At 43.5% G+C, this 14,718-nt stretch overlaps 1 protein-coding gene across 6 annotated transcripts in view; it reads left to right on the top strand.

Annotated features, from left to right (window-relative positions):
- ESR1 (estrogen receptor 1) overlaps positions 1-14,718 on the top strand; it is a 361,874-nt gene that overhangs the window by 107,251 nt on the left and 239,905 nt on the right. For 3 of the 6 annotated variants that reach the window (XM_079147950.1, XM_079147949.1, XM_079147951.1), the window contains exon 2: positions 9,057-9,576. In XM_079147950.1, coding sequence (XP_079004076.1) covers positions 9,057-9,576 — 520 coding nt within the window. The other 3 variants (XM_079147952.1, XM_079147954.1, XM_079147953.1) reach the window with 3 other exon arrangements.

Below are 14,718 nucleotides of genomic sequence, written 5' to 3'. Positions count from 1 at the left end.
ACACAGAGACCTAAATAGGAGGTCCATTCCAGGATAAGGGGTACAAAGGGACTGTTTGTAGAGTGCTAAGGTTTGAAAGTCCTCCCCAAAAGTCACGTTGAAAGTTAACAGCCATTGAAGCTGTATTCAGAGATGTGACCTCTAAGACGTGACTAAGGCCATTATTGTGGGAGTAGGTTCCTGATAAAAGGGCGTGTTGAGCCTGGTTTTTCTGCCTGTCTCACCCACGTACTTCCTCACCACAGGATGCCCTTCCATCATGTTATGACACGGGGGAAGGCCCTCACCAGACGCAGCTCCTCAGTCTTGGAATTCCAGACTCCAGAATCATAGCTAAATAAGTTTCTGTTGTTTACCATTTGGTCAGCTTGTGGTGTTCTGCTGCAGAAGCAGAAATGACCCAAGATGGGGAGATAGGAGAGTTCTTATGACAGGCGCAGTGGGAAATCAAGGAAGACCGTGATTTGTTGGGAAAAGCTGAAGGACAAGTAGGAGTAAGTCAGATGGAAAGGGATGGGAGGAAGAGTCCAGGTAGCATAACCTGAGGGGGTGGATATTTAGATCCAGGGAGAGTCCAGAGGGCTTGTGCAACTTGAAGCAGGAGCAGTACCAGTGGGAGAGGTGGGCTGTGGAGAAGCAAGGAGGGTTGTTTGAATTCCTTTGCTTTCAGACAGACTACGCTTCCTACAGCGTGGAGACTGGATAGGGAAGCAAAAGGATGGAGGTAGTGATCTTCAGAGAGAAGACGGTGGCCTGAAAACCACAAGAGGATGGGAAGAGAGAGCTGACACAAAAGAGACTGGAGCTAGGATAAAAACTTGTGAGAGATCAAATACAATGAGTGAGAAAGAGGATCAAGGCCGATGGCCAGATTCTCCTGGCTTGTGCACTTCCATAACGTTGGAGCTGTTTGTCAAGGCAGGAAATGGAGGGCAGGGGACATCAAGAGAAAGATAATAACTTAACTTTGAACAAGTTGAGCTTTAAACCACTAGTATATAATAGGTGCTCAATAAATATTTATGGACTGAATGAACCTGCAAGTAAGAAGATACACTCTATCTGGAAATGGAGCCAGGATGGGCATCGTGGTTGGAGATTTCTACTCTGACATCTTCACTGTACTTAAATGAAACTTAAGATCCCAGAAGGGGTTGTGATCATCCAGGAGAAGGAGTGCAGAGAATAGACAGCAGTGCAGGGACAGAATGCAGAGGAGTAGCAATGCCTGAGGGCAGCGGGAGAGGAGGTCTCGAAGGCTGAGTAGGAGGCCCCTGAGATGGGGCTCAAGACTCAGTCAGCTCTGTGAGGTCGGAGGTTTTTGGATCATTTTGGGGTACCTGATATTGATTGAACCGTGTCCCCTCCAAATTCATATATTCAAGCCCCAATCCTCGATGTGACTATCTGGAGGAAGGATCCCTAGGAGGCTCCCTGTGTCAAATGAGGTCGTAGGGTGGGGCCTATGCTGATAGCACTGTGGCCTTCTTAGGAAATGATCTTTATCTTTCCTTCCCCCTCCACCTCCTGCTGTGCACGGACACATTAAGAAGGTGGCCATCTACAAACCAGGAAGGGGGCCCTCACCAGAAGCTGGCCATGCCGGCACCCTGATCACAGACTTCCAGGCTCCCAAACTGAGAAAGTAAATGTCTGTGGTTTAAGTCACTTAGTCCGCGACATTTCATTAAGGTAGCCTGAGCTAACTAAGACCTTGCCCACTTACAAATGGTCCTGGTAAATATAGTTAATCAATATTTCTTTTTTTGAGAGGACTGAATGAATGAGGCATCCATTGTCATGTTTACAAATGTGTTACTTCCTCAGTACAGTATGTAATTGTGGTGGGGGAGAGAGAAGGAGCACTAGGCAGCTCAGGGGTCCTGAGTGCTTAGAATAAGAGGCAGCCATGACCAAAAAGAGAAAGAAAACCAAAATAAGAAAGGCCTGAAAAGGGTTAAAGCTCACCAAAAAAAAAAAAAAAAAAAGTATATATATATATATTAAAAAAGTATATATATAAAAGTATATATATATATTATATATAAGGACTTATATAAAATCATTTGGCTTTGAAATTGGGCATGGGGGATGGTTCTTGGGAGAGAGAGAACACGTGTGTGTGTGTGTGTGTGTGTGTGTGTGTGTGTAAGAGCCCTCTTAACATTAGGTAGGACTATCTAAATCTAAGTGTGTTTAGGCACAATCTGGATATTGCTCTCCACAGAGAAGAAATAATACCCTAAACTGGCAATGAGATTCCTCAAGTAAATAGCAGATAAAGGGTAGAAGAGGGACACGGTGTAACAATAATTGGAATTATTGGAATTCTTGCATCCCACGCGGCACTTACAGTGCAAGTGCCTTCTAAATTGTCTTCTACCACATGCAACGTAGGTAAATGACATAAAAAGTTCTTAGAATATTTTAAATAAAATTTCCAAGAAAATGTAAGATGAAAGTTACCCAATTCTATTAAGCTGGCAAATGAAATCCGAATCACTTATTGATTCATAATGAAGAGCAGCCATTCTGTCTGGCAACCAAGAATTCTAATCATCTTCATCAAGCCCTGAGTAAGAAGACAGGAAATGGTATCTGAGGTAATGGGGTTTGTAAGAGGAAAGGTCTTTGTTTTGATTTGTGGTTTAAAAAACATGTCTCCTCTTTGGAGAGGCAGTGGGTCTAGAAATACACGAAGGAACACTGATTCCATTGGGCCTCTTGGTAACTTGTATCTTTGCAGGCTTAGGTAACATTTGAACACGTAAAAAGCCTGCTATACTTAAAAGGGTCCGTGAAAAAGTGAGTGTTATAGTTTGGATGTGAGGTGTCCCCCAAAAGCTCATGCATGAGACAAAGCAAGAAGGTTCAGGGGAGAAATGATTGGGTGAGAGTCTTAACCCCATCAGTGATTTAATCCCCAGACAGGGATTAACTGAGTGGTAACTGAAGTGATAAGGTGTGGCTGGAGGAGACTAGAATTGAGGCGTGGCTTTGGGGTATATATTTTGTATCTGGAGAGTGGAAACTCTGTGCTTCCTGATGATGTGAGCTGATTCCCTCTGCCACGCTCTTCCGCCATGATGTTCAGCCTCACCTCAAACCCCAGGGAACAGAGCTGGCTATCTACGGACTAAGACCTCTGAAACCATGAACCCTCCATTAAACTTTTCCTCCTTTAAAATTGTTCTGGTCAGATCATTTAGTCAGAGCAGTGAAAAAGCTGACTACGACAAGGGGTGTTACTAAGAGTCTGTGGTCGTAAGGGTTGCCATCCTGGGAAGTCTGGGCAAGAATAAAATAGATCTGTACCTTGATGCAAGGCTGGCTGGTTGTGCCATTGGTTGGAAATGGGCACATGTGCTCCAATTTGTAGGAGATTGCCTCGGCCAGGTGGCAAAATAAATCTATCGCAACAGAACTCAGAACAACAGTTGCTATAGAGGTTGGGGGTTCACTACGGTGGGCAGGAAGGAACTTTCTGGGGTGATGGAAAGACTCTATATTTTGATTGGCATGGTTGTTACATGGGCATACCCTTCCATCCAAATTCATCAAACTGTTTACTCATGTGCATTCTACTCTATGTAAATTTTGCCTGAAAAAGCAAAAATCCAAAGCCAGGTTAAAGGAAAGAAAAAAAAAAAAAAAAAAAAAGGTTAGGAGCTAATCAAAAACACTTAAAACAAGTGACCAAACTATCTTTAAAATGAGTCCTTAAAAGGACTCATTATTCATCCACTTTAGAGGAAAACAGATGATGTCAAATAAATGCTCAAAAACAAGCTCCCAAACATAGCATTTGTAATCAGTACAAGGATCAGTTTGAACAGAACTAAACCTGCACTTCTCAAGAGTGCAGGAACCATGTCTGGTGGGGTAAGCTATCATGGGGATATTTCCACATATATTTTCTTTCATGTTTCTGTTGAGGAATAATGTTTTTGTTACTGTAAAATGCTTTTAATGGAGCAAGAGAAGAAGCTATGTTTGGCAACAGTATTATCTGGTTAAGAACTAAAAATTCAGAGTCCTTTGGTGGATCATGTCACCAAGAACTGCAGACTTAATGCCTTGAAATGGCACAGATAGGAGTTTTGACTTTATAGTCTCAGTCACCATGAAGATGCAAAGATAACCTTCTCGCAAATAAACAGTTTTGAAAGCGGTAGGACATCACCTAGAAAGTTAGCTTTTAGACACAGTTATTTTGACAGATGGGATATTATTTCATCCTTTGAAGTATCTGCAGTAATTAGCAATATTTGATGATCTAATGATGGCCAGGCACTGTTTTAGGCTCTCAAGTTCACAAGTACTTCTAGCCAGACCTTGTTCTCAAGGAACTTTTGGGCATGATGATGGGATAAAAATTAAGTAACAGATTCTAGGAAGGATGGAATAAATGCATGAGAACTACCACTGGTGCTCAGAGGAGGGGAATTCTCTTTGGAAAAGGAATAAAGGAAGGTACCATGGATGTGGGTGTCATTGGAACTGGACCTTGAAAAAGGAGATGCCTGCCCCTGACAAGTCAGGAGGGTGGGGGTTCTAGAGATAAAAAGAAAAGCTCTGGGGTCTGGGAGTATCACACTTCCATTTGGATGAAGCACGGGCTACCCATGGGAGGCACCAGACTAGAAAGGATGGTGATGGAGAGAAGACTAGAACTCCTGGAGAAGCTGAGATCTGGGTTAAAGATGGAGCCCGGGCATGAGTAGACAGGTCCTGGAGCAGCTGAAAGTCAAGAGAATAAATCAGCAGCAGAATCCAAGAAAAACAGGGAGAAGGGAGAGGTAGAGAGGCTGTTAGAAGGCTCTTGGGACAGGCAAGGACCTGAGGGACTGAAACGGGGGATAGAAATGCAGTGCTTGGCAAAGCTGGATTCTCAGGAACTGCTTCTTGATTAGGAAAGTCAGGCCTCAAAGAAAATGCTGGGATTTTAATCTGGTGACCAGCGGGCAATGATGCACACAAAGGGAAGTAGGCGGTGGGGTGGGGGGTATCACCATGTTGAGGGAGAGTGAACGAGGGCTTGAGAGATGACTGGAAAAGTGGGTCTGGAGATATCCCAGGCAGGAGCTGGAGAAATAGACATTACCCTTCTGAACCTGGTCAGTCAGTAGGTCGTGGCAGGACAGGGTCCCACATGAGAGTTGACAGGGAAGGAGAGAAAGTTGGAGCCCAGTGTGAAGTTGCAGCCAGAGGCATAGAGGAAAGTCCACATTGGGCCCTAGGGTACCATGCTTTCCCACCCACCATCACCCAACCTGGCAGACAAAACTGACCAGGATGTTAAGAGCAGTTGCTGGAAATACAGTGGCCAAGCAAATTGTCTTCACTGGACATGTCAGACTTTGATTCCAAGTCTCTGCAGATTCCAAGTCTCTGAGAAGACAGCTAGGCTGCTTATCCTTCCTGTGTTCAAGGTGAACATCTGCAGGTTCCCTCTCCTTTTTCCGCCTTCCTTATTTCCTCATCTCCACTCTCTTCTCTTATCCTCTCCCCTCCTCTTGCATATACTTGTTTTATTTTGGACTGACCTAGTGCACGTGTGACGATTGTTGACCTGTGAGAGAAGCTACTGTCACCAGGATTCCAACTGTCACCAACTGTCACCAACGAAGGATAATAATCTTTCTTTTCATTATAAATTTATTCATTTTTGTGGTGCTGGGATTGAACCCAGGGCATCCTACATGATAGGCAAGTGTTCTACTGCTAAGTTACATCCCCAGCCCTCAGTATTTATTTATCTTCAATATTTATTGTCATTGCTGATTGCAAAGCGAACTCTTCTGTGTTCCAATACTGCATTATTTGGGGTCTTTCAAAGCACACAAAAACATGTATCTGTATTATGACATCATTAACCTTTTGTTTTTAAACTTTTTTGCTTTTTTCTTTGTACTAGTTTTAAGAACCACTCATAACTCTCTATGTCATTGCATAGGTTCCTAAGACCAGAGACTAGCCACTCCTGGCATTGTGATTAGAGTCATTTAATATGCAAGGCAGTGACAAATGTCTGGCAATGAAGGCTGTGTCCTGGGACCCTGGAGGAGAGCACATTAGGAGCACCTTTTACCAACTGTTGCTCCATGGTCAGGAGAAAAGTTGAGAATCAGGCAGATGCATGTGGGCACTGTCAGGAAAGGTAAGACCTCTCTGCCTACAGTCAGTGCTGGGACAAATGAAAGCTTAAAGTCAGTTAAAACAAAGATCCCACCTTCGTCTTATCTTCAAACCCTCAGACTGAAATAATACTCTTGTCACGTTTACAGAAAGCAGTAAACAAGCTCTTGGTGGAGAGGTTGGTGGGTTTGGTTAACGAGGTGGAGGAGTGTTGCTCTTCAGCTGCAAACGTAGCCTTGGAATGCCAAGACTTTTATTCCAAAGTCTGATTTCCTTGTGCGACTGGATGCCTGGCATAGGGTGTCTACTCAGAGATGTGTGGTGCTGGTACCAGCGGGGCATTTGATCCAAGTGTATTCCAGGAAGCTTTTCTTATTAAATTATATTCTTCAGGAAAAACCACCCCTGGCACATTGTGTAAACTTGATCTCCATACACTTTTGATGGACATTCTATTTTCGCCATAAGCCTATGATTTACAGCTAGGCTGGTTTCCTTCTTGCGTAGGGTGACGGCAGAAAGCCTGGGACACTCTCCCAACTCCAGGAGTAGGGAGCAGAGGGGGCTGGAGTTCCTTCTCCCCAGTGAGGCATGCTCTAGCTATGCCACCCTGCTGTCCCCAGCAGACAGCAAGCCTTCCTCACTCCCCACTGCCATTCATCCAGCTCTGCTCAGCAGCCCAGCTGCCGTGTCTGCCGGGAGGGGCTGCCAAGTGCCCTGCCTACTGGCTGCTTCCTGAGTCCCTGCCATTCCACACACAAACACAGCCACACACGCTCTGCCTCGATCACACACCGAGCCACTTGAACATGCGAGCATATTCCTTCCTCCCTTCTTGCAGTCTCGGCCTTTGACTTCTACAAGCCCATGGAACATTTCTGGAAAGACGCTCTTGATCCAGCAGGGTAGGATTGTTTTGATTTCTCTCTCTCTGTAGCTTGAGCATTTTGAGAAAGCAACTTACCTTTCTGGCCAGCGTCTGTATCCTAGCCGGGAGATGAGGATGTGTCGTTTTCCAAGGGGGATGTGTGCGGCTCCCTTTTCTTCCAGGAGTTGTAGGATTCTTTGTGCCGTTCATATATAATTTGGCAGGCTCAGATTTTTAAAGAGCCCTGTGAAGTGCTTTTGCATGTGTTGTTAAAAAAGGCATTTGAAAATTGAAAGTGTGATTTACGGAAACTAAATCATCTGTAAAAAAAAAAAAAAAAAAATTGCTCTAGAAAGTAATGGTTGCTGGCCATAAAGAGAAATATCTGCAATTCACCTAATGTGTTTTTAACCCTTTCTCTGCTTATGATCTATAGTTATTGATGCTAAACACAATTTTGGTTCCATAGTAAATCAGCTAATCTGCATATCATCCGAAATGGATCTGTTTTGCAAGAATGAGATAAAAATGTGTACTTAGTATAAAATGTTAAAAATGTTACCAATAGTAACAGCAACCTTGGCATTTATATATGCCATGAACATTTTGTCAGGTACTCTTTTGGGTATTTGAGATAGCAATTAAGGTAAAGTACTAATGGCTATTTCAGAGGCTCTTAGGCTGTAGCAAAGGAAGTTTATTGAAAAGTACAAACTAATCAAAACTATGAATTATGATATACTTAAATATTTTGTCTCATTCATAGGACTGTACACATGTGCGTGCGTGTATGTAAGCAAGGGGGGTGGCTTAGCTTTATTTCAGCTGAGATCAAAATTTGTTTCTATTTCTTTTACATTTGGATATTTGACTCTGTATACCCTAGCCTTAGTGAACCCAGAAATTCCAGTTGTAGAACTAAAGAGATGAAATGAAGAAATGCATTTTAAAATTGATGGTTAGACAGACAGCGGAACACAATTGCCAAAGCTTTGGCTAATGACCTCCCAGAGGTCATGTTTTGTGGGGAAAGGTCACATTGCATATTCAGTTTTCTAAAGTTTTGGTTGCATAACCTGTGGAAGGCATGAACAACCATTTGCGCCTAACCAAAGGTTTTTCTGAATCATCATTCACATGAGAATTTCTAAAGGGAGCAAGAACAGCACCGTGGTCCAACATAAATAGAAAAATCAGGCTGGGACAGTCTCAGAGGTTGTGACTAGAAGGGACCTCTTCAGGAGCTTTCGGCAGATGAGGAAACTGTAGCACGGTAGCATTCTCCTGACTGCAGAAAGCAGTTCTTCCCATAAGTCCCCCTTGCATCTCCTCTCTCCTTGCCCCCACATGCCTCCTATCAGTTCCTTGGCTGCTAAATATAGCCGGCTGTGGCTGGCTGCATAGGCAACTGCACACCCCATGCTATCTGCCATATCTCAGTTACAGAGCAGTCCTCCTCAGGGTCATTCTATGTACACACTACATATTTCCAGCCAACGAGGAGAGTGAATCAAACAGAAAGACAAACAGAGATAGATTGGAGTCTGGCAAGGCAATATCAGGCAGCACATTAGGAAGAGCCGGCCCCTGGCTTAGTCTCCCGGTCTTCTGTTTAACCCGCGTCTTCCCTGGGCCACATTTAGGAAAGCCCTCGGCGCCCCCAGGCCCCTGCGGTGAAATCCAGCCTTCACTCGGCAGCGACCACAAGTAAAGTTCAGTTCAGGGAAGCCACTCTTTGGGATCGCTCCAGAACAGCGGTGCCTGGAGTGATGTTTAAACCAGTGTCAGTGGGAGGCAGCAGTCCCTGGCCGGCTTCCAGCACCTTTGTGATACATGTGAGCAAAGGAGACCTGTGCTGAAAAGTTAGAGCCCAGGGAGCCCGGGAGCTGGCGGGGCTGATTCGCGCCAGCGCTGCACTTGCTGGAGTCTGGCCAGAGTTTGGCCACCCGACTCCACGGTCGGCCCCCGGGGCAGGGCCAGGGCCAGAGCCCCAGCCGCCGCAGGACATCCGCTGCACCGCCTCTAACCGCGGACTGTGCTCTTTTTCCAGGTGGCCCGCCGGCTGCTAAGCCCTCTGCCGCCCAGGGAGACAGTCTGCGCCTTGCCCCGCGGCCACTGACCATGACCATGACCCTCCACACCAAAGCATCAGGAATGGCCTTGCTGCACCAGATCCAAGGGAGCGAGCTGGAGCCCCTCAACCGCCCGCAGCTCAAGATGCCCTTGGAGCGGCCCCTGGGCGAGGTGTACGTGGACGGCAGCAAGCCCGCCGTGTTCAACTACCCCGAGGGCGCCGCGTACGAGTTCAACGCCGCCGCCGCTTCCGCGCCGGTCTACGGCCAGTCGGGCATCGCTTACGGTCCCGGGTCCGAGGCGGCGGCGTTCGGCGCCAACAGCCTGGGGGGCTTCCCCCAGCTCAACAGCGTGTCTCCGAGCCCGCTGATGCTGCTGCACCCGCCGCCGCAGCTCTCGCCCTTCCTGCACCCCCACGGCCAGCAGGTGCCCTACTACCTGGAGAACGAGCCCAGCGCCTACGCGGTGCGCGAGGCCGGCCCGCCCGCCTTCTACAGGTACCCGCGCCCGCCGCGTCGCCGCGTCGCATCACGTCGGGGCGGCCGCTGCGCGCCCGGCAGAGGGGAGGGAGGGAGCGGGCGAGCGCGCGGAGCCGGTGCCTGCTCGCCCGAGGCAGCGGGCGGGTTGCAGGCTGGAGCTCTTTGGGCCGCTAGGGCGGGAGTCTTGGGATTCTTTGCGGAACCCCGAGTTCTCTGCATTGGTAATTAAAAAAAAAAACAGTGATTCTCCACCCTCCTACGGTCTCTGCGAGAGGCGGATCCCAAAGCCCATGTGCTTCCTAACTAAACAAGTTTTGGAAAATCCTACAAAGCAGCAGTTATTTGTGGGGGATAAACACCCCAAATCAAATAAACCCAAGTCGTTTTGAGTCACCAGTAAAGGTCCTGCTTTACTAATTAAAGTTGGAGGTGTTTGGGGTTAGTAGAACTCAGGAGAGTTGTATTATTATTATTATTATTATTATTATTATTATTATTATTATTATTACCATCATCATCATCATCATCATTACTTTAAGATTTTACTTTAATGTGCCAGTAAAATTTCCTTTCGTCTAGAATCATGCATTTGGAACTAAGCAAGCTATGATGATGATTTTGAGGAAGCGATTTTTATCCACTTCACCCTGCCTCCGCATCCCAGTTTCGAAGGGTTTTGGATCGAATCGCGCTGCTCAGAAGAATCATACAGGAGTTGAACGGGTCCCAACAAGTTTCTGATTTCTGACAGTTCTGGCTGATTCCGTTTTGGAGCAGATTGCTGGCATGTGACTTTTGACAGCCGGAAATTTATAGGTGTCCTGTAAACTTAAAACATGCCACATTGAAGCACCAGTGCTTCAGAATTATCTCCTGCCTGCCAAATTACACATCTGGTCTGCCAGGCATAGAATGCCCCTGGGCTGGCGCGGGTCAGCGGGGGTCCACGCCTCGCAAGAAACACTGGCAATGCACCACAAAGGAGGGACTCATTGTGACCTGAGTGGCGATTGTTCTGTGTCTTTATTTTCTCCTGATAGGGACTGCTCCTCCTGCCTCCCCATTACCTCTCATTTTCCCTTGGACAGTTCTGCTTCCTCTGCAGAGGGCCTGTGAGGGCTTGGATGGGCCTTTCTGGTAAATACAGGTGTGGGAGGACAGGGATAGCTGGGCGGGGTCGGGAGACTTCAGGGAGCCCACATGGTGCCCCATTAGGCACTTTCTGACTGTACACTGGCGTCTGGAGTCTCCTGCTGCGCTGGCCCAGACCTTCTGCCAGGCAAACTCTGGACGGTTTTCTGCTCAGTGTCCATTTCCAGAGGTATTTATAGCAGAAGAAACTGGAATAAGGTGCACGTTGGCACCCGAGGATACTGGAGAGCAGACTCCCGGGGTATCCAAGCATACATCTTCATCCCCCTTAGAGAAAGCAGCAGCATCCCACGACCAAGCAGGTCCAGCTGTTATGCTTAAAAAATGAACAATGAACAAAACTTTAAGGAGTTACCATACTCAAATTAATTTCACCTGTTTTAATCCAGGGTTAAGTTGAAAAGAAAAAAAAAATGTTTCTTTTGCCCACTTTTTTCACTGGAAGAACAAAATGTAACGATTAATTCTAATTCCTACAGCGTCTTAAACTTCACACCGTGAATGGAGATATTGGTAAAATGTGAATTTCATAACCTTATGGTGGACTCCTGAAACTGTTTTCTTTTCCATTTAATTTTCAGTTCTTTTATTGCAAATGAATGCCACTGAATTTCAATGGGCATTAATGAGACTGCTCCTTGGTGGATTATTTGCTGCCTTGCTAATAATTACAAAGTGATCATGGTCAATGAAGAGGGGACCACATTTTATTCAAAACTGTTCATCATCCCAGTGGCAAATAATATCACTATAATATGCCCCATCTTAAACTTTATGCGTTAAACAATATCCAAATACTTTTAGAATAATAAAAAAATGACAAGAAACTTTTAAAAGTAAGTAAAATACTCACAGAAATGGAATTCTCTGGGGAAAACCAATTTTGCAATGCTGTTTTCTGTGTGGTTTGCCTCTTGTTACCCAGGGAGGGAAGGAGGTATCTATGCAACTTATTTCACATAGACAGATGTTATTTAATATGTATTTTTTTAAATCAGTTTTCCTGTTTGAATAATTTTGGATAGAAAGGAAACAATTGATTAGGCTCTTTTAAAAACCTTTAATTTTCTGAAGTAGTTCCTTAAAGTTTTGGGGTGGAAAGCAGTGTTTTCAAACTCCTTGTCATGATACAGTAGATCAAAAAATTAGTTTAGTGAGTCTATACATTATTAAAGGAATAAACCAGAAAAATAATAAAGCACATGATATTTAGTTAGGGTAAGTTTTGTTCCATGTAAATTTGTGTAATTTTATGTGCTGTATGTGCAGACTGTGGCGTAAAATATATTTGTTACTGTGGGTTACCGTCAAAGAAGTTTTGAAGATACGGGCTTAAAGGGTTGTGTTCAGTAAAAACAGAAAATTCAGGCAAGTGGCTGCGGTTTTATCTACACAAACCAAAACCCTTATTTGATCGTCTTCATTTTATTTTTCCCCTTATACGTTAGGCTGGTATATTTAGGTCAGTTAGACTTTCCATTTGTAGAATGGTATTGTTGTCTGCATTATCCACCTGAATGTCCCACTGGGATGTTCAGAGAGCTTGTACGAAGTTCACATTATTCAGCATTAAGATGCTGTGGTTCCTTTCTTCCATTGACCACAGTATACGACCACATTTATGTATGAAGAAAAGTAACAGGTAAAATTGTACAGGACACAGAATAACATGAGAAACATTTCCCACCTCCCCACAAACTTTTATTAATAGATCATCAGTTTGTTAACAGACAAGCTGTGATTTTGCAAGATATGTCTTACCTAAATTTTCATGACGAAGGCTTCCGATCTTGGGTTCCTCTTTAGGGACTAGCTTAGGGCTTTCAAATACAACTAAAAATGAAAAAAAATGATGCTTTTTTTTAAAAAAAATTCAAAGTAGACATTTAATGCCGCATGCTTATTTCAGTTTTATTACTCAGTATTTCTAAAGGCTGAACATTGCCTACTTCTTTTGAGTGGCTAATGTTCAAGTTTCCAGTAATTCTTTCCTTGTGCTTAGATGCTATTTCAGCTCCTTTTCTTTCTGTTCTTACTTTTTTTCATTCATTTAAATTGCTACTGATTACCTGACACATACTGCCTGGGGAATGAGTGTATGTTCGGATGAAAACGGAATCACATCTCCAATCTCCATTTCATTTTCACCTACTCCATGTGGCTTGTGCCTGTTGGGTAGAAAACTCCTGAAGGATAATTGCCACTTATTCTAATCTTCTTTCTCACACTCTGTTAATTTGGATCCCTGGCTATAATTGTTTGTTATTTACTTTTGTGGATATATTTAGGCTATGACATTTATAATTTGAGAAAATTCAGGTTGAGGATTTTGGTTTCTTATACTTTTAAGAATATAAAAGACGGGGCAAAATCACCAATGGCAGGCACAATAGAGAGCAGGCAAAACTGTAAAAGACTGGCCCATTTCCCACTAATGATGAGAAAATAGTAATTCTGTCAGGTGAAATTGCATATGTAAAAGTGGTATATAAGCTGTGCAAACATTAGATATTTTTATTACTTTATCCCCAATGCTAAATTTGTTTTGCACTTTCTTAATCTAAAAAGCAGGAGATAAGAACAGAATATGAATATAGTGATGATATTGTGAAATATTTTCTCCTGGAAGCTGAATTTTAGGTAAAATCTTTACCGCCATCTGCAACATTTGTTTGCAGCCAGGGTTATTATGAGGAGCATTTATTTTCTAGATGCATTTTTAGAATGCATCTGATTCTATATCAGATGGGAAATCTAGTTCACAGACTGATTATGTGAAAATCATTTTACATTAGAAAATACATGAATTTTAATGATTTTTTTCAACTCTGGAGTGTATATAAAATTAATACGTCTCACTCCTCCCTGGGCCTTCAGTATTATTTTCAATGTAACTTTAGAAGATCTCAGTTGAGAAAGCAGCATCCTGAGTGCATTCCTTCCTTTTCCAGGAGACTTAAGAGAGGACTAAGTAAGTTTTTTGGTTTAATGATAAGTGTCAGTTTACTTATCTAAGAAAGGAAAACAGGGGCACTTGTTTGGAATCAAAAAGCATGCTCCAGGGAAAGCTTCTACATAAATAAAAAATATATAGCCACTGAACGGAAACCAACCAAAGTGAAAGGCAAAGGATTTTGTCGAAAGAAAGCACTTTGTCAAAATCATTGAGGAGTTGTGTATTTTAAATACTTTCAGTCAATTGGTGAATAATGTCATTTGAAAAAAAAAATAAGTGAGTCTGAACTATTTCCATCTCCATCCCTAAAACTTTACCCTAGTCTCATGGAATTGGAGAGCATATATGCACTGGAGTTTAAAGGAAGCACCTTTATGATTGGCTTGGTATCATGAGGGAGGAAAGCAAAATTGCTGAGCTCTGTACCTGGAGAATATTATCAGGAATGATGAGAAAAGTTTGACCTTCACCAACAGTGTTTTAAATGATGTGTATTTTTTAGTCCTTATTATAATAGGAAGGATAGAATGAACTCTATCAGTCCCAACTGACAGAATTTCATATTATTTAATAAAATCATAACTTTAAGTAACTTGATTAAATAAAAAAGGGTGCAGCTGTCCCTCATAGGTGGCACGGTGATGTGGTGACTATGGTAATGATGGTGGTGGTGGCGGTGATGGCCGTGGGGTGTTGGACTCAGTGGGGGTTGGTAGTAGTTCTGATTGCTTATAATGTAGGCTGGAGAGGTTTACCGTATTGAAAATAAAATCCATTTAATATACTCGACTCATTTTTGTGAGGTTACAACTTAATAGTCTGAAAATTTCAGTGATGCTGTCATCAATAATAATATTGTAAATCTATTAAGTACCTGTAATTGCTACACAGAAAATTTAAATAAATGATCAAACAAACCAAAAACCCAAACAAGCCTGGATTCCCCCCCACCCCGCTGAACATTATAAGGGCCATATCTTGTCACTAGTTTGTTCTTATGACATTTTTTACTTTGATCAAATGTGTTGTCTTTATTAACTCAGTGGACTGCT

This window comes from Sciurus vulgaris (genome assembly GCF_902686455.1).
Source record: "Sciurus vulgaris genome assembly, chromosome: 7".
Taxonomy (NCBI): Eukaryota; Metazoa; Chordata; class Mammalia; order Rodentia; family Sciuridae; genus Sciurus; species Sciurus vulgaris.
The sequence above is the reverse complement of the archived record's forward strand: the minus strand, read 5'-3'. Positions and strand labels throughout refer to the sequence as shown.